Raw genomic sequence first — 26,018 nt, 5'->3', positions numbered from 1 at the left:
TTACAATTAGTTACGTGATTTATCCATTTACTCTTTTCAGCTCCGTACTGATTCTGGCTTTTTTGTTAGACTCCAAAATAAGGTGGCATCCACTCTTGCTATTGTAGAGAGAAGACCAACCGCTCCTGTCACCATTGGGAGTCAGGACACCTGAGTGTCTTCCTTCCCTTCCTCTGCTCCTTAACAGGTAGTCTGATTTCCCTGCTGTTGTGCCAGTCATCTCTGTTTCTTTCCTTCTTTTCCTCCCATCTCCCAAAGGCCTTCAGTCATGCTCATGTGTCACGACAACTGGCACACTCCAAATGACAGCACACTTGTTCTCAGCAGACTTTGTCCCCATTTAGCTGACAAATATCTTCAGTTAATAATTCAGCTGTTAGTAAATCAGTGGCTCTACAAGGTGGTCACTGTCCTGGTGGGTCAGAGTCCTTTTTAAAATACTTTTGTCTGCAGTGGTTTAGATGGAGACAATTCCAGTGGGAATATGGACATAGCCTTTTTCTGCATGCTAAGCCCATTACGAGGCTGCAAGAATTGTCTTGGTGCTTCATTGAGCCATGTCTGGACTTTGCTGATGAGTCTTCTCAGGAGGTTCTCTCCCCTGCTGCAGACAGACTCATGTGTCCTAAAACAATCCATTTCTTTGTGCCCTGTGGTGGAGATGCCAGAGCTCATAAATGTCTTGTTTAGTGCAAGGTGTAAAAAACAGTTCATGTTTCCTGTCTGGGCTGTAGAATATTCTTTAATAGTGACCTAAAAAGTAGAGATGGTTGACACATTATTTTATATACTTCTGTGAACATTTTCATGTCTTTACTTATGTAAAGTAATTTTAGACACCCAAATGTTTTGGTTGTTGTTCATTGGGTTCTGAAGTGGTGAAAAACAGTAAAAAGGAGAGCAAACAAATTCAAATTATTTTCAAATACTTGGAATGTTTAACATTGCCACTCCGTATCATCCCAAAATAGTTTCAGGAGAGGGCTTAGGAGATTTGTTTGGACATTGAAATATTTGTGCTCATCTGCATTGACTCTTTTTAAAGCAGCCTGGTGTCTTTGACATATGTTAATGTGATTGCTTATGTATAAAAGTTGAATTCAATATGACCTTTTCTCACTGGATTATTTTAGTAGCACCCAAGTAACTTGTCAAGAGCCTGCCTTGAGAGGCTCTCCTTGACACTGGCAGGAATCACCTGCCTTTTTCTATTTATCTTCTTCCAAAAAGCAGATATATGCCAAAGAGGCTAACAGAAGTTGTCCATCAAACACAAAATCAGCACTCTTCAGAGGTGAGAAATAAAGACTGGACAATGAATAAAGAAGAAGGGAAATAGTTTGAGGGGAGAGGATTGAAAGGTAGTGGGGGGCTGTGTTAGTGCATCCACCCTGTCCCCCAGCTGAGGGCCAGTGTAAGTACCTCCCCAAAGCCCAGGTCATGCTGGGCAGGGGCACCTGCAGCATGGAAACCTGCTTTAGGGTATTTTTGTTCTCAGAGTTAAATAAAAAGAAATCAAACAGCATGAAATTCATTCCATGAGGGGTAAGCACACACCTGGAATTCATCCACAGATACTGTAGGTTAAAAATGCAGTAAATCGCTCATCCAAAGCCAGGAGAAACCAAGGGATGACTGGTTTTTTCTGTAATGCACAAATACATTTAAGGGAGAATTAATCCCTCGGGCTTAAAGGGGTAATTCTTGACCAAAGTTAATTATGAACCACTGAAAGTACAAAATGGCAGATGAAATGTGCTTGCAGCTTGGTTTTATTAGTGCAATTCTACCTTACAACGTACAGTACTGAAGTATCCAAATAGGCCAAGAGAGACCTATTATAACAAAAAAACAATTTAAATGCAGTGCTCGGCTAACGTAACGATGCTCACTTTGAAAAACAATAATTCTTATCAGATTAAGGTTTCTCTCCACTGTGTTCCACAAGGCAGCATAGAAAAGTAGGAACACAAATAATGTTCCTGTCTAAAACCCATTACATTAATAAAGATTACAAGAAGAAAAATTAGAGGAAATGCAAAAAATGAATGGTATGAAAGAGGAAGTTTTTGGTTAGAAGGGAAAGTCATTTATAAAGACTAGTGATACTGAAACACTGTTCAGTTCACAGCAAACACTTGTGGATTCCTGTGAGGTGTAAGCAATGGGGAAATGGACAATGTACCTTTGTATCTAGCTGGTGTTATTTTCTGATTTGCCACAATGGATGCAATTTTGTTCTTGGTGTCCTTTCCTTCCCTGTTTGCAGAAGGTGAAGCTTAGATTTGGATGAGCTTCTCAGGAGGCACATGCCTGGGAGATGGCAGAGGTGTTGACAGAGCTTTGTTGATTTATCCCAGATGGATAAATCATGGTCCTGCCCTGTCCACAGTGCTGCTAATAGCATCTGTCCCTGGACAGGCAGATCTTCTTCACAGAGGACTAATGGACAGTGAAGACAAGCTTGGCAGGAAGGGGAGATTGACAGGAAGGTGTTTTGAACACAGTATATTGCTGAAGTAAAAAATGCGATGGGCTTAAACTGGGGAAAAAGAGGCAAAGCAGTTGGAATTGGTGGTCAAGCAGCCTGGAGGGTGTGAGTGGGTCTTCCCAGAGGCCCTCCGGTCCCCTGTGCTGCTGGCATGCGTGGGTGCAAGAGCCTGCATATTCCATCAGGGCTGTGGGGCCCCTCAACTGACAACAGGAGTAGGGGAAGGGAAGAAAAGGGCAGATTTCTAAAGGAAATGCTGCCAAACAGCATTGTTTATGGGGTAGAGAGCAGTGGAAATATCCCTCTCATTTCCAAATTATGTAGGAAGATACAAAAGATTCCTCTGCTTCTGCATGTAATTAAGCAGCATAATTGCAACTGGAGCAATGGCGCCAGACAGAGACCAGTTTAACTTTTCCTGAGCCCTGAATAAAACTCGAACAGCTGGCTTCATTATTCTCTCTCTGCATTTATTCTATAGGGGTTTCCTTACGCAAACAAAGTCTTTTCCTGGGAGATATTTATCGTCAGTCCTGGCTGTTATCTTAGACTGAATACCTTTCTTGTATACAAGATCTGTATCCTGCCTAGGTGCGTTGTGCCCAGGTTTGTCATTAGCTTTCAACAGCAGAACATCACTTGCTCCATAATCAGAGCATTCATCTAACCTTCGAGTGCTGCTCACAAAGGTGTGTGAGCCAGAAGTCCTCCGGGACCTGAGAGAAACCCCATCAGTGTGAGCAATCTGTACAGTCAGACATGCACATGTAGCCATTTGAATCACAAAAAAGTGAGCTTTTTTTGCCTTTTTTAACTCTCTGTGCAGCACACCGCTAACCTTGAGTAGAAAATAGATGCTAATAAATGCGAGGTCTTAAAAATGTGAATTATAGCCATTTCACACTCCATGGCAGACTCACACTGGTGAAATGGCTTAATACTTAATTACAATGCTTGTCCTTCTCTCAAGTGCAGATGACATTCCTGAGACAGATTTTGCAATGACATCTGTGGAAATAAGTTGTGAAACTAATTAGTTATTCATATAATACAGAATATTGACTGTACACTGATTAAAAGGATGTGGTGACACATCTAACATGATGTATCTGTCTAGTAGGTTAGTCTGAGGTGGTATTTTTGGAAGGTCTTACAGAAAATATGAAAGTACCCTTTAGCCTCTAAATGCAGATTTTTATAGAAAATATTGCCTTTCATTTACATTTTGATAATGATTAAAGAGGACTGCCATGTCCCCAAGTGCCATACCTTACTGCTTGTGCCCTGGCAGGAAAACCTGGTCTGCAGCTCCAAGGATCATTTTTGAGGTGTCAACTGTAAGAAGGTCTGCAGGTTATTGACAGACTACAGCCTTAAGTGCCCTAAAAACAGTCATTAAAAACTACCCAGAAAGATGGGCAGGCAAACCATTTTGAGTTTTTTTTCAGTGCAATTTGGGCAACGTGTTTTCCTTGCAGCAGAGTCTGGCTGGTGCTGCTGTTCCATAGAGGGGTTGGGAGATGCTGCACCAGGAATCAGTTGATGTGCTGCTCTGGGATACTGCATTTGTCATGCTCTGAGAGGCTCAAAAACTATTCTTTTATCATAACATTTGTACTTGAGATAGAGCTATTTGTACCAAGGATATTGAGCATGAAATACAGAAGTAAATAGAAAGTTGGCAAGGAAAGCACCTTACCCACCTATCACTGTGATCCCAATCCTTTGCAAATACTGTGATGTTTAGGATGTAATCATGTTCAAAATGACTGAATAGCTCAGACGAGAAGGAGATTTTCCTTTGAACACTGTTCTTATCTGAAAGAAATGAGAGGAATGTAATCCACTGAGCACCATGTTTGCTTTTGGGTAGAAAAATATATGGTTTTCTTTAATATTTCTGTCTATCTCTTTATTCGTCCCTCCAGCTGTGTATCACATATTTCTAACGCCCCAAGTGAAGAGTAAAGCAGGCAAAATAAAAATCTTTGCCTTGTTCAGCACTCAGTACCTGCTTTTAAGAAGGACTATCTCCCTGCTAAGACTTCCCGCGCGAGCCTGGGATATGTCTTGCAAACTGAGCTCCCTCTTCCCATTGTGCTGAGGCCAGCACAGGAACCACAGCTGGGGTTTCTCCTGCTGAACTGGAGCAGTTAAGTCCTTCAAAGTGAGGATTTAACATGGTCTTCTTGTTAACCTGGTACAAAAGAGGGCAGGGCAGTTTAGACGCTTTCCTGCCCAAGAGAGGACTTCCTCAGGGTTTTGTTTCCTACTGCCCTTTGCTGGTGCTGGAGGTTTTGGCTGGATCACAGCAATAATACTTATTTGTTAGTTTGAGTGAGGTACTTGGAGCTATACAAGTCCACTGTGATTAGAAAGGACAGTTTTGCAAATACACTAATTGTACTTTATGCTGTAGTCAGGAATCAATAACTGTTACATAACCTTATTAAAGAGAGGAGAAAAATGTCTCCATAACTACAATGGGATCCTTTCTTCTGAAAGCAGTAGTTTGCATGCTTATTAAGAGAAATCATAAATATTCACTGTTCCTACAGAATCTTTATTCTGAATTTGTTTTATGTGGAATAGAGTTGTTTCTCTAGGCCAAACATGCATGGCTATGTCCTTTTGTCGTGAATTGATTTTATCTCCTTAATGTGCTGTGGCTGCTGCTGCTCCACTCCTCATGTGTATTCTGCAGTATGGATTTATCCCATGGGTTATTGTGGCACTTCTGGGTGTTTTGAATTGTAGTAATTTCTGACCAAGCAGTGTAGCTGAATTCATACTAAAGGAATGTCCCTCCCAGGTCTCAAGTGGTGTTTGTACTCAGCTCTGCACATGGCTCATGAGAGCCCCTTTCTAAAAATGACTCAGCAGTCAAACCTGGTCCCTCTTTGCAGACAACCATTAGTTCCCCCCTGGTGTCTCCTTCATCTCGAATGATAAGAATATGTTCTCAGTGTGTGAGCATTAGCTGTGTGCTGCCCTGCACCTTCTGGGCTCAGCAGTGAGTTGTCTCAGCAGTGCTGCACTGGAGAAGTTCGGTGACCTATCTTGCACCTTGTGCAGGCTCATGTTCCATGAAGGGAGGAAATGGAAGTGCAGAAGCTTCTTGTGCTGGCAGCACAGGCAGAAGCTGGCAAGTGGTTCCTCTTTCTTGTCTCCATCTTAGGAAAGTTGGGACTTCACTGCCACATTTTCAGGTTCTCCTGGCACTGAAGCTGAGAGTCACCTGCTCTGCTTCCCAGCTGAATTGGCAATGGAGTGACTCACTGGAAAAAAGGAGCATTTTTTTGAGGCCAGACTTGTGAAAGCACTGTATTAAAGGTGAAGCATTGCTGGTTTGAATGCTAGCCACCATTTCAGCCGTCAGCAGAGGTGGCTGCTATAAATGCATAGCCCAGTACATACACACAGCTTTGCTGGCAAGTAAAATAATGCCCTGTTTCACTTCAGCTCTGCAAGGACATTGTGTCCTTGGATAGAAAGCCAAACTTAAAAGAATGTAATTCACATGATGTCATGTGGCGTCAGGGCTGTGCAGGAGATGAGGAAGCAGAAATGTGATTATAATCCAGTAATAATCAAAAGCAGATGACTGGCTTCAATAAAGGCTGAACAACACACCTAGAAATGCAGTTCAGTTCTCCAGAGAGGAGCAGCAAATCCCCCAAGGTGTGGGCAGTAGGTGCAAAAGGAGAGGAGCTTTGCCCTGGGTTAGGGCAAAGGGGTTTCAGGATCTTGGGACCCTCTTGGCACTTGTTCCTCCAACTGAAACTCAGCTGCAATTCCATGTTTCTCATGTTGAGTTGACCTCGGTTTGTGAGTTATCTCCTGTTTTTCACGATACAGAAAGAAAAACACATTCTCTGCCTCTGCCTGGTTTCATGTCATTAAGGAAGGCTGTTGGAAGGCTGGCTGAGGACATGTTATAAAGTGGCACAGGGGAATCAAGCAAGTAAACTAAAAAATCCCAAACTTAGGCCATCAAGGATCATAAAGGAGGTTGTAAAGCAGAGGGGAAATGGCCTCCTGGTGAGTCTGACAACAGCTGAGAGGGCTGGATAATGAGGAGATGTGCTGCTGTAAGATGCTCCCTGCCAGTGAACTCGGTGAAAATCTGCTTATATTTGATATAAGAAGGGCAAAAAGCAAGACACAAAAGGTTTACACTGCTAGTGCTGAACTGTGTGGCAGTGATAAAAATATGTCATGTCCTGCCCACTTCCTTAAGAATTAGCATTTTAAAAGATAGATAAAGAAATAAAGTAAAATGTCAATTTAGGGTTTTTTATTAAGGATTTGCTGTCTTAACCTTAATGAAGGAGTAATAAATATAAATGGATATTAATGGAAGCTTATTAAAGCTGTTCATTTTGATAGGAAATATGCAGTATCTTCTCCTGCAATGCCAGAGGTTAAAGATTATTATTGCTTCCTAAGGTTTCAGAAATTAAATTCTGTCTCTTGTGACCCAAAAGGTGTGATTGAAAATGTGTGCATGTGAAATGATTTGTAATAAATTCATATTGCAATAAAATTCTCTTTAGAAAAACAGCATATCTTACAAGAATCAGCTGAGAAGCTCTGTCTAAAGAGGGAAGATTTTTTATAAGCCATTTTGGAAACTCAAATGCTGCCAAGAGGATCACCCAGAAAGCACACAGGAATTTGTGAAAACCTTCTGAGCTTTTGGCCAGAGGTTGAGACCCAGAGTTTCCTGGGTTAAAAATGAGTTAATTTTAACAGGCTTTTTTCTGGTTTATGCACATATAATAAATTACAAATGGCATTTCTGAAAGAGCCTTTTAGGGTACAGAAATTAAGTCCTTCGTAACTGGTGTTTTTTTCTTTCTAAGGCCTCCAAACCTCTCAGTACCAGATAATCAATTCTTGTTCCCCTGCAGCAGAAGGATCTGTGCTCAAAGCACAGGGGAAAAAGCCAATCCCAACCATATGATGCCAGGAGATTTGGGAAATGAATCCCTGCTCCTTGCTGAATCCAAAACCCATAGGTGAATATCCTACCACAGGCATTGGCTTAATTCACTAATACCTTTTGACAAACAGAAGCTTTGGCCATGTGGGATAACCATTATGGTGTCGGTGTTACCATTAATAGGCTAAATTCTGTAGGCATTTCTTTGCTTTTATTCCAGGAACAGTTCCCATGAAGTCATAAGGTAACAAAGGCCTCACACAGCACATTGTGCCCCTTGGTCACTACTGTATAACTCGCTTCAACATAAATGGGTATTAATGGAAGGTTATTGAAGCTGTTCATTTTGATAGAAAATATGAAGTATCTTCTCCTGCAATGCCAGAGGTTAAAGACTATTATTGCTTCCTAAGGTTTCTGAGATTAAATTCTCTCTTTTATGACCGGAAAGATATGTTTGCAAATGTGTGCTTATAACCACAATGTATGTAACCACACTGTGTGTTTCTATGGGAACTGCACATCTGGGTGCACGCCAGGTCCTTCATTCAGCCCTGGGTTCTGGTAGATGCCTTAGCATGGGCCTTGGCCCATCTGTACCCCTGTATACTTTCATAAATGCTCAGTTTTATCTATATGGGATCAAACTGATTGTATCAAGAAGAGAGTAATTTGTCATTTATTTCCTCACCATTAGTTCATGCCTAATCCTTTGCAAAAAAACCAACAAAATCTTAGTGAAAACATCAAGGGCAATACTGCTAAAGAGATGAAAAACGGAACACTAAACCTCTCCTAGTACTTTCCTGTTCTTTCCTGCTTAGCATGTGACAGATTTTTTAAACCACCCACTAAATACATTGATTTTATGGGTTCTCAGTTGAACAGTAGGGCACCATTTAATCTCTCCATCCATTGGCATTGTGCTGAACAGTGAGAGAGGACCAAGCAATGAATTTGTCAGAAGGCTTTGCAGAGCTCTGAGGTACACAGCATTCAAACAACATCACACCAGGAATCTAAATCTAGGAGTCTAGAGGTTAGTTACAGATAGAAAGAATAAATCAAGCAATAAAGGATGCCTATAAAAATAGGATGCTGCCTTTCAAATGAAGACACTTCAGAGTTCATCATAAACCTCTGACATATATTCAGTCACTCTGCTTGCTGTCACAATCTGAAATATATTTCAAGGTGCCTGCATATTTTATGCTGTAACCTCTAATAAATACATGCACATTTTCAATGATGTTGCATCATACCTTGTGAGCTGATGTGACTTGAAAGGGAATTGCTGTCAGTGGAATGGGAGCTCTGCAGGCAAAGGTGCTCAGATGCACATTAAAAGTGTTTCTCTGACTCACGCAGTATGTCAAATTGTCTGTGCAATACCAAAGAGAGTGCTGGTTTCATAATCATCTTTTTGAGAAAGATTTCCTCTAGCTGGATCCCAGCTCCTTGTTTCTAAGTGAGGCAAAGAAGCTTCCATCTCCCCTGTGTCTGGGTTTCCTAGGCCAGGCTTTGGTAGGTTACAGCACTGACTAACGTGCCAGTGGGACTGTTCCTCAGTAAACAATTCTACAGGAAAATAAATGATTTTTTGTTTCAATTTCCAGAGGGAAAAAATATTGATATAAACAAAAGCAACATCTTTGGCTGAACTTTTACTTAGAGTGATGAATAGCAAAATTAGCCCTCAAGAAGCAGACTGAAATTTCAGCAGAGCCTCTGAATATTTACCTATAATGATTGTCTTGCTCCTCAAATGGGGCTTATGGCTTTCGTGAAAGAACAACTGCAGACTTTTGTAGGACCAATACTTAACATTGACCATCCCTTAATTTTTAGTATCAGTCAGGAATTAATGGTGTGGCTTGATTTATGGAGCTATCCAGGGCACTTCTGCAGAGCTTCTTTCTTTTCAGAGATAAGTATTCTGGGAAGCTTCTAGTGTATGTGTTATCCATCAGGACCCATCAGCCACTCCCTATATGGTTTGCTGCAGTCAGAAAAAATGCAAAATTATTCTTAAAAGTGTGATTTTCTACAGTTCAAGAAGTGCATCTTCTGAAAGATTAACGGTGAAGCAGAGCAGGCAATAATTATTATTAATCTGTATTTCCAAAAGTAACTGAAGACATTTGAGTACCTGAGAGATTAAGTTTTTTAATCCTTGATTTTTCAGATTCCATACCTAATAAATATCAGGGGGTCACAAGATGCTAATTTTTAAAAAGAATGTTGAACAATTCTGGCATTTTCTACTTGACTGGAGAAAGAAAAATAGAGGAACCAAACTTATAAAAAATAAAACAGCTGATGCTTTAAGTGCTTGTGGTCACTATAAGAATGTGCAGACTTTGCAAATCTGGCTCAACTACTTGAAAACTGATGGGGTCTTCTTTCAGTGGAAGGCTAAGGCATGGAGAAGAGATCAGGATAATCAGTTATCCCATGAGAACAGTACAGTGTCTCCCTGTGGCATGCCACTAAAATTCTCATAAAAGACCATGTAATCTTGACTTCAAAATATGTCAGCATTACCCTGCTTTTTTAACAGACATCTGCAACTATATGCAGTAAGGGAGAAGTGATGCCTTGAACTTGTTCTTTTATGGGCTTATCTGTCTTTTGACATTAAAGTTACCATGATGCCAAAGTCTGAAGAGTTTAATTTATGTAAATTGGAGACTTTGGAGAGCGTACAAAGTGTAGATTCAGTGTTGTTTTCCATCTCAGTAATTACTGATTTATCCTGGATGGTAGAAGAGCTATATTCTGTTCCAAATCTAAATATACTCAGGGAGATGGTGAAGTTGTTGTGGTTTCAAAGGTTGTAACTTTGATTTATCGATCTATTGGCAATGCTGGATTTGCCCAGGTGTAAATTCCATTCTCCTGTGATGGGGGAGGCCCTGATTGCTGGGGGTTAATGAAGCTGTGTGTGCCTGGGTGGGCAGAGCACTCACCATGCTGTGCTACTGAGCAAGTCACTCAGAAACACTCTGCCAGCTTTGCATTAGCACAGCCCAGCTTTTCCTGCTGTGCCCTCTGCTAATATAAATATTCCCGAGCTGCTGTTATATATACTCAGGTCACGGGCCTGAGTGGTATAACAGTATGAGGTTTCTGTGTTCTTCCTGAAATGCTACTATTTTTTATATCAAAATATGAGAGTTTAGAGAATTATTTGAATTCGCTTTCTGTATTCACAGCACAGAGCACAGGGAGAGCGAGAGCTGGATGTCAGAGTCCCAGAACAAGCTGCATTCCTTTCCCTGAGTCCATCCACCAGGGTCTCACCCTTTTGGAGTGGGTTGCCAAAGGTTTCCACCCCAAGGCCTCGGTGCATAGTGCAGAGCAGTATAGCAATAAATGTGCTGGCTTTGGCACTGAAGGTAACAGGCAGCTTTGCGTGGGATGATTTACTCTCCCATGTTATGTGTTGCTCCAGGTAGTGTTCACAGCACCAGCGTGACAGGCCCAATAGTAGCTTTGACATCTCCAGCAGCAGAAAAGACTGGTAAAATCGCCTCAGAAGAGCTCCCAGTCTCACTTGCCAAGCCTAGTGCCTAAAGTGTAGCCTAGTTCTCTCTCTCAGTGGAAAGCAAATAGAAAAATCATTTTCGCAGTGCCCAGCAATGTTTATCTTCCAGGTTGGCTGGCCTGCAGTGACATTAGTGTCCCCAGAGCTTCTGAACTTAATCATTTCCAGTTGCTACTTGCCTGCTTGAAGTGGACCTAGTCTACCCTCCACTGTGTTCCTCCTGCCAGTCACTATGGGAACAGCAATCAAAGCTCATATTTATGGCTCTGTAGATGTCCAAGGTCACAGAGCACAGGTCTAGTGGGAACAATTAAAACAGACCTGTCCAGTTATATCTCTTTAAGCTCTCCCCACATTACACCTCTAACTAGAGCAGTAAAGTTAAAGCAGCATGACTGTCAGGATGCAGCTACTTTTTAGAAGATATCCTTTAGAGAGATAAAGATACTCAGGATACTGTAAAAGCATACTAGGAGTGAAGTCAGCATCACTGGATTAAACCTGCCCCCAGGTTTGACTCCTCATTCCAGCTTCCAGAGCTAAGCTCTGCTGAGCCAGCTGTGCCCAGTAGCCTTGGGCAGGAGTTCCCACTGGAGGAGCTCAGCTCTCTGCAGTCAGCTCCTACCTCACCCACCATGGATGCTGCTGGGATGAAGTTTGAACTCTTCTGAAGTGGCAGAGTATGTTTATTCTGGTTTGAGGGGTTGTGTGGTTTCGGTAGTTTTGCCCTGACAGGTCCTTTACTGTGTCAACACCTATAAACTAAAAATTGCAAATGTGCATTTTTAGAGTAACAGCAAATGTTGTTTACACCTGGTGACTTGCTCTATAGCAGAACACAGGAAAAAAAGGGGACTGCAGAAATAATTGAAATAAGATGGAGGGAAGCCACAGTGAACTTAATATCTGAGGAACAGAGAAGTAATTCTTTGGCGATTTCCAGGTTTTGTAAGAGACAGCTGTCTATCCCTGTTTAAGCCAGGGTCATGTTGTATTGAGGGACCTGTGTAATGGGAATCATGATACCATAGTCCATGTTTTATAGAGTCTGGGGATAAAATAGGCTCCTTTCCTTGAGCATTAATGTGGTTTGTTACATAAGAATGAAAACCATTTAGGTCAGAAGATCCAGCAGCAGATACTATCTGAAGGTGAGATAGAGTTACCTCCTTTACATGCAATGGGTACAGAAAGATGCAACATCAGAATTTTAGAAACAGGCCAGCAGGCACATAAGTATCTTTACAAAGCCCCAGGATTTTTCAATGGTCCTTTTATATTAAATATAGTCCCTTCCAATTCACAGCTAATTGAGTTTGGGTAACCAGGTTATGTTTGGCTAATATTTTCTTACATAAGATTAGTTCTTCAGTGCTATAGACAAAGCAAGTTTTTACTGTGCATAATGCTGTGTAGACAAAGCTGTGTCCCAAGCAAACAGAAAAGACAAAAGGAGAGCAGGCATTATGTGCTGAAATGGGCTCTCTGGTGGTGTGCAGAGGGGCAGGGCTGAGGCAGGAGAAAACCCAGGTGGAGTCCCAGGCCACTGCATCTCCACCACTTCTAAATTGCTTTGAAGTACAAATATTCTCTGCCACAAAATACTGGGATGCTGGATGGTGCATGGACATGAGAATGTGTTTTAGAACAAAACATCCTGTAGCTTCCATTTTGAAGCTTTGGTCTGGCAGGATTAAACAATTCCCTGGCAAGCAGATGTACAGCCATGGGTTGTGATTGTGGGTTCTTCACCTTTCACTCTTCAATTTTGGATCCAGCTTGAAGTTGCATTTTGATGTCTGAAAAACCTTAAAGTCTGATTGTGAAAAATGAAAGAAAACATTGGAAACATCTGTATGTTAGAAAGGGGAAATGGGAAGTAATCAACTTTGTGTGCCTCCTCCCTACTGAGGGAATTTCTATGAAGGAAATTTTCTACTGTATTTCTGAGACAGATATGTAGATTTTCTGAGCTCTGTGGCAGGCTTGATATTCAGTGTCAAAACAAGAGATCTTTTAGGCTGAGTCATTCCTGTGCTTTATCCCAGCATGACACTGGGTGACAGTGGCAAGTGAGTAGTTGTACTGGCTTGAACTGGAATGTCCAGCCTTGAATGTGGCTCCTCAGCATGGTGTGTGGGTGTGACACAAATGTTCTCATTTCCTTGGGGCCACAAAGTGGGGACTGGATTCGCTGTTCTGGAATTGGAATTAACTACTCTTGGCTGCTGGGACATGGGGGTGTTCCGAGGAATGCTGAGATTTGGTGTTCCCTGTACTTGGGGGTGACAGGCCAGCCTTGGCACGTTGCACTTCTCTGCTTTGGGGAGCAGGTGACATTTGCAAACCTGGCAGATTGGCAGCTTTGAATGGTAGAAATCAAGACATCTCATATGCTTTGCTTCAAAGAACAGAAACACATCAGCATTTTAAAGAGCAGGGAGGTGTCTTAACTCCCCCCCTGCCTGGCTCAGTGGTGGCTTTGGTTACTGACACAGAGGAAGGCCATGGTAGTAATTTTCACTGGAAAGGTTCTAGAAGTAGTGGCCACCCATAGGAAATTGTCCAGATTCCACATGCACTGGATAAACCTAAACAGAGTTAAGTTCTTGCCTATTCTATTTTTCCTTTCTGTTACCAACCAAGCAGACAATCAATAGTGTTACCATCACTGCTGAGAGATACCATGAGGGCCCAGGCAATTCAGAAAAAGTGAGGAATTCTAGGAGAAAAAAAAACACCTTGAAGCTTTGATTGGTTTTGGTTTTGAAGACCATAAAACCCCCTACAATTAATATTTTCTCTTGCAATGCTTCTTCATTATTATTATTTTGTTTGGTTATGCAAAGGAAGGATTAAGGTTGATTTTAAGGTCCAGACTCCTTTCTCCCAAGGTAACTCCACTGACTTCTTTTAATGGCAGTACTTGGGAAGTCAGTGGAGTGAGCTCTGTGTACCTGAGGACATTCCCACCACATGAGACCATCTGTTGAAGTTCCTTGTGGGGGCAATGGCTCACAGCCATGTTCTGCAGCAGAGGGGGCAGTCTGCTATGAGTAATTTTTCAGATGAGTTGGCTTGGGTACTAGGAGAAATCAGCAGAAAAGAGTTGCCTGTATCACTTTGCTGTGTTGGGGACAGTTACTCTTCCTGGGCTGTGCTGAGCCATCCCCACCACTGCTGCACTGCAATGGACCCAGGAACCACTGAATGCACTCACACATGGTCACAAAGGCTGTTCATCAGGTAGCTGGAAATTGAACTCCAGTGCTTCAGCCACAAAGCCACTTCTTCTACCTGCCTGCTTTTTTAAAATCAAAATAAAATAGAGTAAAATGAAATGAAAATCCCAGCCAAAAATCTGTTTCTATGAAGTGGTTATGCCTCTGAGTGGTACAGTGGCATTTCTGACATCCATTCTTTCTTTTTCAATCTATTTCATTTCACCTCCATTTGACCTCTTCCATTAGCAACTAGAATTGTCTCTTTGTTATCTGCTAAAGAGACATACAAGGGAGGCTATTACAGGCAAAACACAGACTTGCTCAAGGAAAGATGGAAGTAACCTTGTGAAAGTCAAGAAATGTTGAACATATTCTCACTTTTCTGTGGTTGCCCCAAGGAACAGGAGAGCATATTTCTATACCTTAAAACAAGCAAGGTCAGCTGCCTACAGCTTGGATGTCAGCAACAGCACCATGGCACATAATAGCACAAGGAGAGCCAAATGAAGGAATAAGAGCTTCTTGAGACATGCACCTGTGAGCAGCAGGGTTTCAGAGCTCCCAGTTCCCACCAGGTGAAGCAGGGCAGGCATATCCCTCCCCTAGGCAGAGGTGTGTTCCTGCCCATAGGGTCATCTCCCAGCATGTGGTGAATTGCCACCACCAGGCTCAGTCTCTTGTCATTAGGAAAAATACCATATAGCATATCTCACTTGACAGATTGTCAAACCTTACCTGAAAATGCATGTTTTAATCAGGACTGATTGTATGCAAAAGGTAAAAAGAAAACAGTTTTGGTTTTAGCTGAAGATAAATTGATGCTAAGAATTTGAAAACATTCTATTCCCTGCATTAAAGGACTGCCTTTAGAGACATCTCTGTAATCTCCTTTTCAGCAAGTTGGGCTTATTTTTTTTCCCGATCTCTTTCTCTCTCTCTCTGCTCCTTTCCTCTCTCCACCCACCTACACAATTCCTTTATTTTCTTCTCTGTACCATTTCCCAACCTATTTTCTTTTGCATATTTGAAAGCAAGTATTAGTTAGAAATCTCAAATACCTGTAAGATTTTCCATTCTACGCTATCAAAAAGCTTTGAGTCTGACTTCTTCAAATACTTCTCACCCATCCCATTGCCCTTCCAAACTCCTCTGTGCTGAAAAAGTAACCAGTCACAAGGACGAGCATTGGCCCCTCTCGCAGTCTTCGTCCTTCATGGTCTTGCCTGTTCCTTGGGTTTGTCTTAGTGTTCCTCCAAAGCTATGAACGAGGGGTCTGGAGGGTGAAACACATCCCTAACTCTGAGCAGGAGCCCAGCACATTTGTAAAGAAGGTGGTGCAGTATTGTTGTGTGATGATGGGCTGGATTTGAGGAGTTTGCATCATTTCTGTGACCTTTTACATGCAGACATACAACCATATTGCTGGTGTAAATTGTGACTGTGAAAGAGGCCACAACTTCGGCATATGCATCCCTCTATATTTACAATTTATGCATATTTACCATTTTTAAGTATACTGGGGTTAGAAAATCGTACATCTTCTGCATAAAAATGAAAAGTAACTGAAAACCTGTTATATGCTCTGTATAGTTCTGATCAGAGAGGGGAAAATGACTACAGATTTGTGGTTGACAGGCTTCAGAAAAGGTTCAACAGAGTGTGAAAATTGATATTTAGCAAATAACAATTCAGCCTTCATTTATTGTGAAGCTGCTTGAAATAAACAGCAGGTTTTAAACAAAATGTTTGGTCAGTTGTTACACTGGATGTTGCTTGTCTCATTACTGCAGTTAATTAAAAGGAGGGAAAATAAGTCAAAGCCAGAGTCAATAAGTTTGTTAATAAAGATTTAATTTGGTGGAATCATTATAAATTGACTGTACAATGAATGGATGTGCCACAGGAATGTGAGTGTCTGAAGGTCTATAAATGGGTTTTCAGAAATAGCCATCAGGTTGTAGCCAATTTGTCATGCTAAATAAGCTCTTCAAATCCAGTTAGACAAGTGTGTGCATGTTTCCAAAGGGATCACCACTGAGTATATGATGCCTACGGACACACCTTTTTTTTCCAGCAGGTTTTTTATTCTACCATTTCAAATCCTTTTTACCTTTGTTATCTCTATATTTCTCATCGTAAGTGATTTACTATTAATGTCAGTCTTTTTAAAAGGAATAAAATAAACCAGAGGAAAAGAGAAAAAGTAAATCATCACTGTAGAAAGCACTGTAGGCTGAATCTGTGAGCCATCCATATGAGATTTTAATTCGCTTGGCCCTTTTCCTTTATGTGTGACCAAATAGTAGGTAAAAATCCCATGACAGACAAACTTCAAAAAGAATTTTAAAATTAGAATCTAGATCTACATTTCTTCTCTTCATCAAGCAGTTCTGATGCAGAAGATTGCACACAAAGTACTGATGAGAATGAGTGCAATATTTGCATAGCACTGCACCCCTGCTAGTAATCCTCTCAGTCAAGTACTCTGGGTTATCCCAGGAAAGTGATTTCTCTGTCAGTGATGACATGCTGGTCTGCTCTGCAGGATTATTTAATACCCTGAAGAACAGAACAGTATTATTTAAAAATTACATAATTTCTCCTTCTTCCAAATTAGAGCAGAAGGCAAACAGTGAGAGTAATGGAGAGTTGGTCCAAGTTGACCTGGTGGCCAGTAATGTCTAGGTTAATGAATACTGTATGGCTTAATCTAGCAAGTTTTAGCTGACTCAAGTATCTATCTTTACATCCAGTTTTATAATTTTAGGCCAACTCAGGTGGCTTTTCTACTCCTGCAGCCTTCCAGAAAGCAGTATAGTATAAACATCAGGAAAAAGCTGATTGCAGCTCGAACTGTTCCCTCCAGGACACCACTGTTCTCCCTGCTCCAGTGGTTCAGGGTTGCCAGGAGTTTCTGTGGCCCCACAGGCCTCCTCTGTGTTGTGTTCATCTCCTCCAAGTTCATGATGGCAGCACTTCGTTAAGCACTGGGTAGTAAATGGTGTCAGTGGCCCTGAGGAAGACCCACAATACTTGATTTCATTTCTTTTTCTCCTCCCTGGCACAGTGACAGTGTATCAAGATAATACCGAGTCTTAGCAGCCTCTTCTGTAATTCTGCTTGAAAGGGTTTCTTCCAATTTGTGCCTTTTAATTAGAAGCTTTCAACCTGTAATTAGAAACTTACACCAGCCCAACCTTTGTTTCATAAGAAATGCATTTGTGGTTTAGGCAATTATGGTAACATGAAAAGTAATTATTTTTCTCCATGTGCAAAATTAACATGGTCATTAATACACCCAACAAGAGGAGGATTTTATTTTCTTTTGATTTATTTTAATTTATTGCAATAAGTTATATAAAAAACTGCATCAGGTAAGCAAAAGAATAGGTGGTTTAGGTGATAGATCAGGCATATCTTGCTCCAAGACTGTTAGTTTGCCATACTGGAGTGTAGAGAAGCTGTGGTCAGTGGGATCAGAGGTACAGCCATGCTGCAGCTCCAAGCCCTCTGGTTAGCCATGAAGGAATTTCCAAAACATTACTTAAGCAGTTTTGACCCAGACTATGTTAACTTTTGACAAGAGACATTTAGTGTTCAGGTTATTGTAATAAAATTAATTACGGGCTCTTAAGAGCCAACTAGGGGCATCAACTGCAGCACTGTGCCTTAGTTAGAGCTCAGCCTGCTCTGTGATTATGTCATTTATTGTCCCACTTCTGGCCATGACAAGAGAGAGGCCACCTGTCCTTTGGTTTCCTCCAACCCGAGCTTGACTCTCTGCTACTATACAGTGTCTCATGTGGCTGTTTACTGTCAGAGATTATCCCAGAATGTTTTGAATTGGAAGGGACCTTCAAAATCATCTCATTCCAACCCAACTGCCATGGGCACAGAACCTTCCACTAGACCAGGTTGCTCAAAGCCCCATCCAATGTGGCCCTTCTATGTCAGACTACAGGGTTATCCTCTCAGTCTCACCCACAACTGCTGTGGTTTTATTAACTGTGCCCCTGCTCTCAGGTGTGATCAGCAGTGCACAGCAGCTCTGTACTGCTCAGGATGTGGATCCCAGACACTCAGAGTCTTCCTCTGGCCACAGTCAGGCGCTGTGACATGGAGGTTTCCCACCACATCGCACGTGGGTGACTCTGGGTGTCCCAGCTTGTCAATTAAGGCTGAAAGATGGAGCATCCCAGGATGGAGAGAATCCTGTAGCCAGCTCACTGCTCATGTTTGTCAGGCACAGTAGGGCTTCAGAGCAAGATCAATCTACTCACAGTCCACCAGGTGAGAAGGTGAAGTTGCAGTCATCTCTGCACTTCATATAGGAATAATTCTTTTAGCATCCCTGAATCCCTTCCCTAGCCACCTAAACACATTATCTTCTTTAACCACATGTGTATTTACCACACATCATGTTTGACTATCTCCTAATTTCTATGATAATTTCCTTCCTTGATTTATAAGCAACGGAATTTTTTAATTATCTAGATGATTTTAATTTTCTCAGCCATACCTCCACTTCATTAAACATTAATCTTGTACCTTTTTCTTAGACAGTCTCTGCCCTTCATCACTTCCCCAATTCATAATGAAACTAGATCTCAACAGTATTACACAGTCATTTTTCTCCCTCAATTAATTTGATATCTCCTGTTTGATCCCAAACAAATATTTAGGACAACATTGCAAAACAACCTCTCATTCAGCAATTCCCGTGCTGTAGCATGGTAGGCAATCCATTGTATTTTGACTTGTCCATGTTTTTTTAGTTTTGCTGCTTTTTAGTACTCTGAATAACCTCAGCTATGCAAAGGTGCTGGAAGTCTACAACAAGGAATTTGCAGTGTGGTGGAAGGAACCATAGGCTTGATCTTTTCCTCTTGATGAGGAATGGCATTTTTTTGGAGGTAAACTGAAAGCTGGTTCTCACCTGCTTGATGCTACAAGCTGGCACCACACCTACAAACACCTCTGGTTCCTCATTTATCTAGACCCTCTCAAGGGTAGTTTGTGTTACTTTCTCAAATCCTTTTTATCTTTCTCTTGACTCAACTGTGTATAAAATCTCTTCAGTATCTGTGTTGCCCAAATACAGAGAAGAAAAGTCATTGCACCCCTTGCCATTTGAACCAGAGTTATCTCTAGCTCAATTACTAAACTGTAATTTCCAATAAAGCATCATTAGACCTCTGCACCTGTCAGGTCTCTGACAGATTTAACTGGATTTTACTTAGGAATTAGCCATAGTTTGTGGATGATAACTGAAAGAATTTCCCTTCATTGTTCACATTGGGAATTACACGAGGCTTTGGACTCCCAACCATAACAATCTGTTTCAGAGTATGGCTGCACTGGAATTGTCACTTATTAGATTTGCAGAATAAACACTGGAGACCAAATGGTGATACACACTGTCAAACTAACCAGTATTTACAGCGATAGGCAGGATTTGCAATTGGATGACATGATAATAATATATCCTTGTTTACTTCTGTAATTAATGTTCCTAAAGAAAATACCCTGGAAACTTTCCATAAGCAAGATTTATTTCTGTTGATTGAGACTGTAATCAGATGTCCCTATTCAAACAGTAATTGGCGTGCTTCATTAACATGTAATTGAAAACAAGATTTATGTCAAGGCTAGGCAAGAAATAACAGCGATACATATTTTCTTATTAGTGATTATCTCTTCTGTAAGCTCTCAGAGTACTTGCTCCATTTTTATTGGACCATTTAGGTCATATTTGCTCAAAATCATGGTGTCTCGGGAAAAGACATTGAGCGTTTTCCACTTTTGATTTTAACCTCTCATTCTGATGTACCAAGGCCAGCTCCATTTTTTCTCTTTCCTGTTTTATATTAGACTCACTGCTCTTGCCATATTTTAGCCTTTGTTGTTCTCATAAAATGGCAATACCAGTAGGAGGAAAATCTACTGATGAAGGGCAGATCTTAGGGCAGAGTTTTCTGCTCTTTGAGAGTTGACAAGACCTTACTTGAACTTACATTCAGATGAGGGTTTCACCAGGTGAGTCCAGGCTCAACATGTAGTTCCTCCTCCCAAACTTTTTTCTGTTCTAATGCAAGCAAAAGTAAGACAAATTATTTAATAATAATAATAAAAAAATTGAAGCATTCTAGAAATAGAAATTAAGCATGGTTTCTTTGCAATTCAGTAAAACCTAGTTAACTTACAGTTCATAGGGAAAAAAGCATTGTGGTTTATTCTGTGAGTAGACATATATAAGATAAAACACAAGTAATGAATTCAGAATTATGAGTCACTGCAAATGGGTGATCCCATTGATTTCATTGAAACAAGGGAGTTAAAACTGAAAACAAATTTCAGCCCAAGATACTGGTTCATTACCGGCAAATTGATGGAGCTCCATGTTTACTTGCCAGCATAATTTACCAATTGTATGAGATGTAAGCAGGCACAGTGGTAACATTGGCTAATTTTATGCTCAACGTGAATCTTAGAGCTGGTCAGATGGATACCATAAGAAATAATTAGAGTCATTAGAAGTAATGGGCTACAGCTGCAGTAATACATGCTCTATTCTCAGTCCAGAGGTTTCTAAGCAAAATTAAATTAGCTCCTGTTACCACACTGCTGCATCATATGCTCCTCACCTCCTCAGTGTAAATCTCTCTATCCATTTCCATACTGCAAGCAATGTTTGTGCCCCACACTGAAAAATCCCCTTGTGGGGTCAAGAAATTCTGAACACATTAACTGCTTTCACATGTTGAGGATCATCTCTCTCCTCTGCTGCAGCCTTTGCAGCCACAGTTTGCAAGTCCAGTTTGCAACAGTGCTGGAACTGGGCAATTTTTTCTCCCTGAACTATTTGCTTTAAATTTTACTTTCTAACAAAATTATGTCCACTTTATTGGACGCACACCAGCAGCCCCCAGCTGCTGATACTGCCTTCACATCTTTAATACCCTTTTTCTCCCCAAATTCAAAAGGCTGTTCATAACACTCATAAAAAATGCTGCATTATCATGGAGGGGTGAGGGGAGGGACAAAAAGTAAATAGATCCCATGGTACTGGAGTGATTAATGTGACTGTTTATGATGAAGGAAATGAAAACGAGAAATCTGGGTAAGTAATGATCTTTCCAAGTGAATGACTTTCACTGGAACCATAATACAAACTCATATGCTGACCTCCTTTAAATTATTGCTAAAGTTTCCAAAGCAAAGCAGGGATGACACTGAAAATTCTTCTCCCTTGTTGATTCCCAAGAGCACAGAATTTCCAGCAATAGCAGGAGAGGAGTACGCTGCAAGATGCACACATGCCATCACCTCTGTTTAAAATGGGAGATGCTTTGGTAATAGATTTGAGGAGAAGGGCTTAAGAGTCATGTTTAGCACTGTCCATTAAGCCTGGTCAGCTGGAGCAAGGCTTCCCCTGCATACATCATCCCCCACAATGACACACACACCAAGTGTGCTCAGTGGGAGGAACAGGACTAACAGTATTTTTCATGAAGGTATGACCTAATACTGCAGCTTTGGAAAGATCAGTTATCCATCTGCCAGCCACCTCTCTCTGGCAATGGTACTTCCCTGGCCTCAGTTATTACAGTACATAACTGCTACACAGCCAAAAATGTATTTATCTTTTTGTCCTCCCTATGGAGTTGGAAAGAGCTATTGCCTGTGTTGCAGAATTAAGAACTGAGATTAAGGGTCAGATTTGTTACGGCATTTAGTTGCTCAGTGAGATTTTCAAAAGCACTTAACATCCATTGTAATAACTGGAACCTGGGAACTGGATAGTTCTGAAAATCCTGTTACTTTTGTCTTTTCTTTTAAAATTTTGGATTTTCATGACACTCTGGGATTCATAGGAGTGGTTCCCATGTTGTGGGTAGTCACCCAGACTGTGGAACATCTCTTCATCCCCCTACTAGGCGACTGTAGGTGGAACAGGAAACATTGTATGGCAGTAGCTTATCTCAGTCCTGAATTCAGCAAGCTGTAACTCTGTGGATAGCAGTGAATTTACCTGTCTTGTCCAGCTCTGTGAGAGAGGTCAAAATCCAGTCCTGCAAATACTGGAGCAAAAATAAGCACACCCATGGTCAATAAAAAGGGCTTATGTGCCAATTGCTGGGACAGAAAATTCAAGAGCAGGAGCAAATAATGAAACAATCTATATTCATGCAGCCACCTTTCCAGCCTACTGCTCTAAGTACAGGCTTACACCTAACTGGGAGATGGGAATCCTACTAAAAGCTTCAGAGTATCACACTGGAAAACAAATGTTGATTTTGAACAAATTATCTGTTCATCGCTAAATCATTTTCCTTCATTATTAGTCTCCAAATTGGTTCTGCTCTGGAAGGCAGAATTAGATTTAAAAGCAGAGTGTTTCTTAAACATTTGCTTCAAATGAAAGTATTCAGTAAACATTGTTCAACCTCCCAGTACATAAGCTTCTCAACTGCTTTCTCTGGCTTTGCATAGATTTTGCAGCTCCTGGTTTATGGACAAGTGTTTCAGGGATTCATTTGGGATATCAGAAAATAATCAAATTAAATCTCTTACAATCATATGCCCCTCAAATGCCAAGGAAACAATTTTTCAAGACCTTTCTGTCCTCCTTTACAGTAGCCTAAATTGGGACAGAAGTCCCATGCAAACAGATGGACTTAAACCAGTATCAAAAAAAGGAAGTGAGAGGAGAGTGAGACTTCAAAGAAGTACCAAACCCTGTAGGCTGCAGCACAAATTTTTCATTATTGGATGAGCTACACTTTGCTGTTATGTTACTTGCACTCATTTCTGTAGTTTTAAGGTTCTAAAAAAATCCTTGAGCTTCAGAATTATATTTTTAGTATTAAAGGGTTGGGTTTGGGCTGATTCAGTGTGTCAGCAAGATTGCAGCTGTCTAAACTAGTGATTTAGGATGATGAGGTGGGGGTCTGCTCAGCGAGGTGGGTGATGAAGCAGCAGCAAAGTCCCAGCATTGTGTGCTTGTCCCGTCATGCCATGGGCTGTCAGGAGGTGCTTCAGAGGGTTCTTTGTGCCTCCATGAGGCAAGAAGCTCTTCGTGAATTAGAATGTGTCTAAAATCCACGGGTTTTCATCAGTGCTGATATTCTGCCTCTTGGTTTTCATCAGGTAGAAGAGGGAGAATAACTCCATCACTTTGTTAGATATGATGACAAGAGAATAAAGCCTTGGGACAATGTAATCTAATACACTCCAGATCCTTGGTAGCTTATTCAGAGCACAAATTTAACTCAATTTTATGTTTAGGAAACCTGTGTACACAGGGAAAGATATGCAAGGTCCTCTATTCATCCTCCCCCCACTATGGGAAGACATTGACTGATTTCCCAGCTCTCCACACTCTCCAGTAAAGGTGTATGACTGGGATGCTGCTCCAGTACAGAGCAGGAATTAAATGCCGCTAATGCTACTGCTGCTGCTGCAACAAATGAGCATGATTTTACTGTGATGCCTGAACACTTACAAGATTTATTTCTCAGTGGGTAGAAGAGCTACAAGATTAACACAGGAACAAATACATTGAGACAGCCAGGATATCAAAGAAATTGGAGAGTCACTAAGATCATGGAGAGCTGAAGAGTCACCTGGCCACATTCTTAGTAATTATTTTATCCTCAGATTAGCTCAGCTATCTTGAGGTTTGGACACATCCTCTGTTGAATTTAGCTACAGTGACTTAAGACATAACTGGTTCCAGCTCTCTGCTGCTCCTCCAGAGGATCCTGCTGTGGAGCAGAGGCAGCAGGAGGAAATGTGTGCCTGCATCCCAGCCACTGCAGCATAGATCCTGGGACGTAGTGCAAGCAGAGGGTCCTTCATTTTCCAGGGTAAACATCAGTCTGTGAGGTACATCATTAAGGATGAGATCATACTGTATCCCTAGGCAGAACTCTCCAGGGAAAATGTGGGTCAAACACTGTGTTAAGTCACCCTAACGAAAGCCACCATAGTTCATGTGCCAGAGCCCTACAACTGTGCACTGGCTTTCTACCATGAAGTAATTGTAATTGATTCTGGAAAGACAGCTGTTGCAATTGGGAGGTCAGAGGTAATCATATCCCAGGTAGCACCATTTAATGGCAATCACTCTGCAAGCTTTTTCTCCTCCACACAATCTGTAGTTCGATCAGGCAGGAAAAAAGTAAGAGCAGTCTTACCCTTAGGTTCCTGATACAGGAACTGGCTGAGGGGTGATACCTGTAGAAGGGATCAGGAGAAGGTTTACATAAAATGTAGCTTCCTTGCAGAGAACAAAAAGCAGCTCCAAAGCATTGTGCAGAGGCTGCTAACCATGAGACCATGCTCATTCCTTGAGCTGTATATGCCTCATTTGTTCTCTGAAATTTAGATTTAGTTAAGTCATGCAGGAAATTATGGATGAGTTTGGGGTCTTGAGGGAAAGGTGTTCAAACAGCAGCAATATGAAAACACCAAAAGGAGGGAAAGTCATAACTTGAAAAGTGCCACACAGAGGGAGCTGTGCCTTTGCTTTATTGAACTGTTGGCTGCAATAAATACAGCTGAATTCCCTCAGTCTCCCATAATGTTGTCTCAGCACCAGCAGGAGTCCATTTAAGAATACACTTACTTATACAAATGATTATATATAGGTAGAGCAGAAAAGCAGCTGAAGCAAGCAAACCCTGAAAGCTGCCCTAGTGAACTGGGGGTGGTGCTGGGCTGCCCTTTGCTCAGTGCTGACAACCCAAAGCAGAGGAGCTTCTGTTCCTGCTTCACCTGGGGAGATCATAGTCTGGTATGGTGCCATAAATAAATGGTGATAAAACCAACTAAGAGGCTATTCCCAAAGAGGAAGAATTGTTGTTTTATTATCATTTTCAATACAGAAAGTAATAAGAGACAGTATGATAAAGAAGAGTAGAGTCAAGTGTAATACAAGACCTAACAATGGATAATCAACAAGGAAGACTGAACCTTGTACTTCTGCATCTTACAGCATTAACCCCAATTGCCTGAAGTAAAAAGTGTGGCTGTGTTACAGTTCTGTAACAGGGTTTTCAGGTCCCTGGGCAGTATATCCATGGTTAGGAGGGGTTGAAGCACTGCAAAGCACATGGTCATGAGCAGTGTGATGTGAGCCCAGGCAGAGACCATGAATTTTGGGGTCTTCAACCTGGTTGTTTTCATCTATGTCATTGTGTCTTTAAAGCCTTTAGAACCTCTCTTTGTAGGAAGTCAGGAGAATTAATTTATTTCATTTTGAACAGTGGTTTGAGGAGGAAAAGCACTTGCATTCTCTGTGTAGGTAGACAGCTTTGCTGATATCTGATTGGCATTGATTAGTTAGAAATGTCTAGAAATAAGAGCAAGCTGATCATGGGAGCAGCTTTTTTGCACCTTATGTCTTGATCCAACGTAGCAAAGTTGACATAAAATGTTACTAGGTCAGATTTGTCATGTGTTTTACCACACTGTGCATGAATTCTTCCCTCTGACTAAAGCAGGCATGGATCTGAGCATCAGGAGGTCCTAAGGTGCTGTGCAAAGGAAGATAACAGCCTGAAACTGAGCAAGAACATTGAGCCCAGCGGGCTCTGTAACCCATCTCTGTTACAGGCTGGAGTCGCCCACGCGCGCGCTGGTGATGGAGGCTCCAAAAGGCATCGAGATCAACGCCGAGGCCGGCAGCCTGAAAGCCACGTGCAGGACAGAGCTCAGGCTGGAATCCAAAGATGGAGAGGTAAGTGAAGGACATCAAGCCCTGCAGCAAAACCAAATCTAGACCCAATCTCCTGCATCTCTGTAGAC

General features: G+C 41.5%; 1 protein-coding gene across 5 annotated transcripts in view; it reads left to right on the top strand.

Moving 5' to 3' along the window:
• Window positions 1-26,018, top strand: part of SGCD (sarcoglycan delta) — a 218,125-nt gene that overhangs the window by 167,708 nt on the left and 24,399 nt on the right. For all 5 annotated transcript variants that reach the window (XM_071570080.1, XM_071570078.1, XM_071570079.1 and 2 more), the window contains exon 7: window positions 25,827-25,950. In XM_071570080.1, coding sequence (XP_071426181.1) covers window positions 25,827-25,950 — 124 coding nt within the window. The remainder of the gene's footprint in view (window positions 1-25,826; window positions 25,951-26,018) is intronic.

Source organism: Pithys albifrons, chromosome 15 (genome assembly GCF_047495875.1).
Source record: "Pithys albifrons albifrons isolate INPA30051 chromosome 15, PitAlb_v1, whole genome shotgun sequence".
In the NCBI taxonomy this organism is placed as follows: Eukaryota; Metazoa; Chordata; class Aves; order Passeriformes; family Thamnophilidae; genus Pithys; species Pithys albifrons.
Note: the sequence above shows the minus strand (reverse complement) of the source record. Positions and strands in the feature narration are given on the sequence as shown.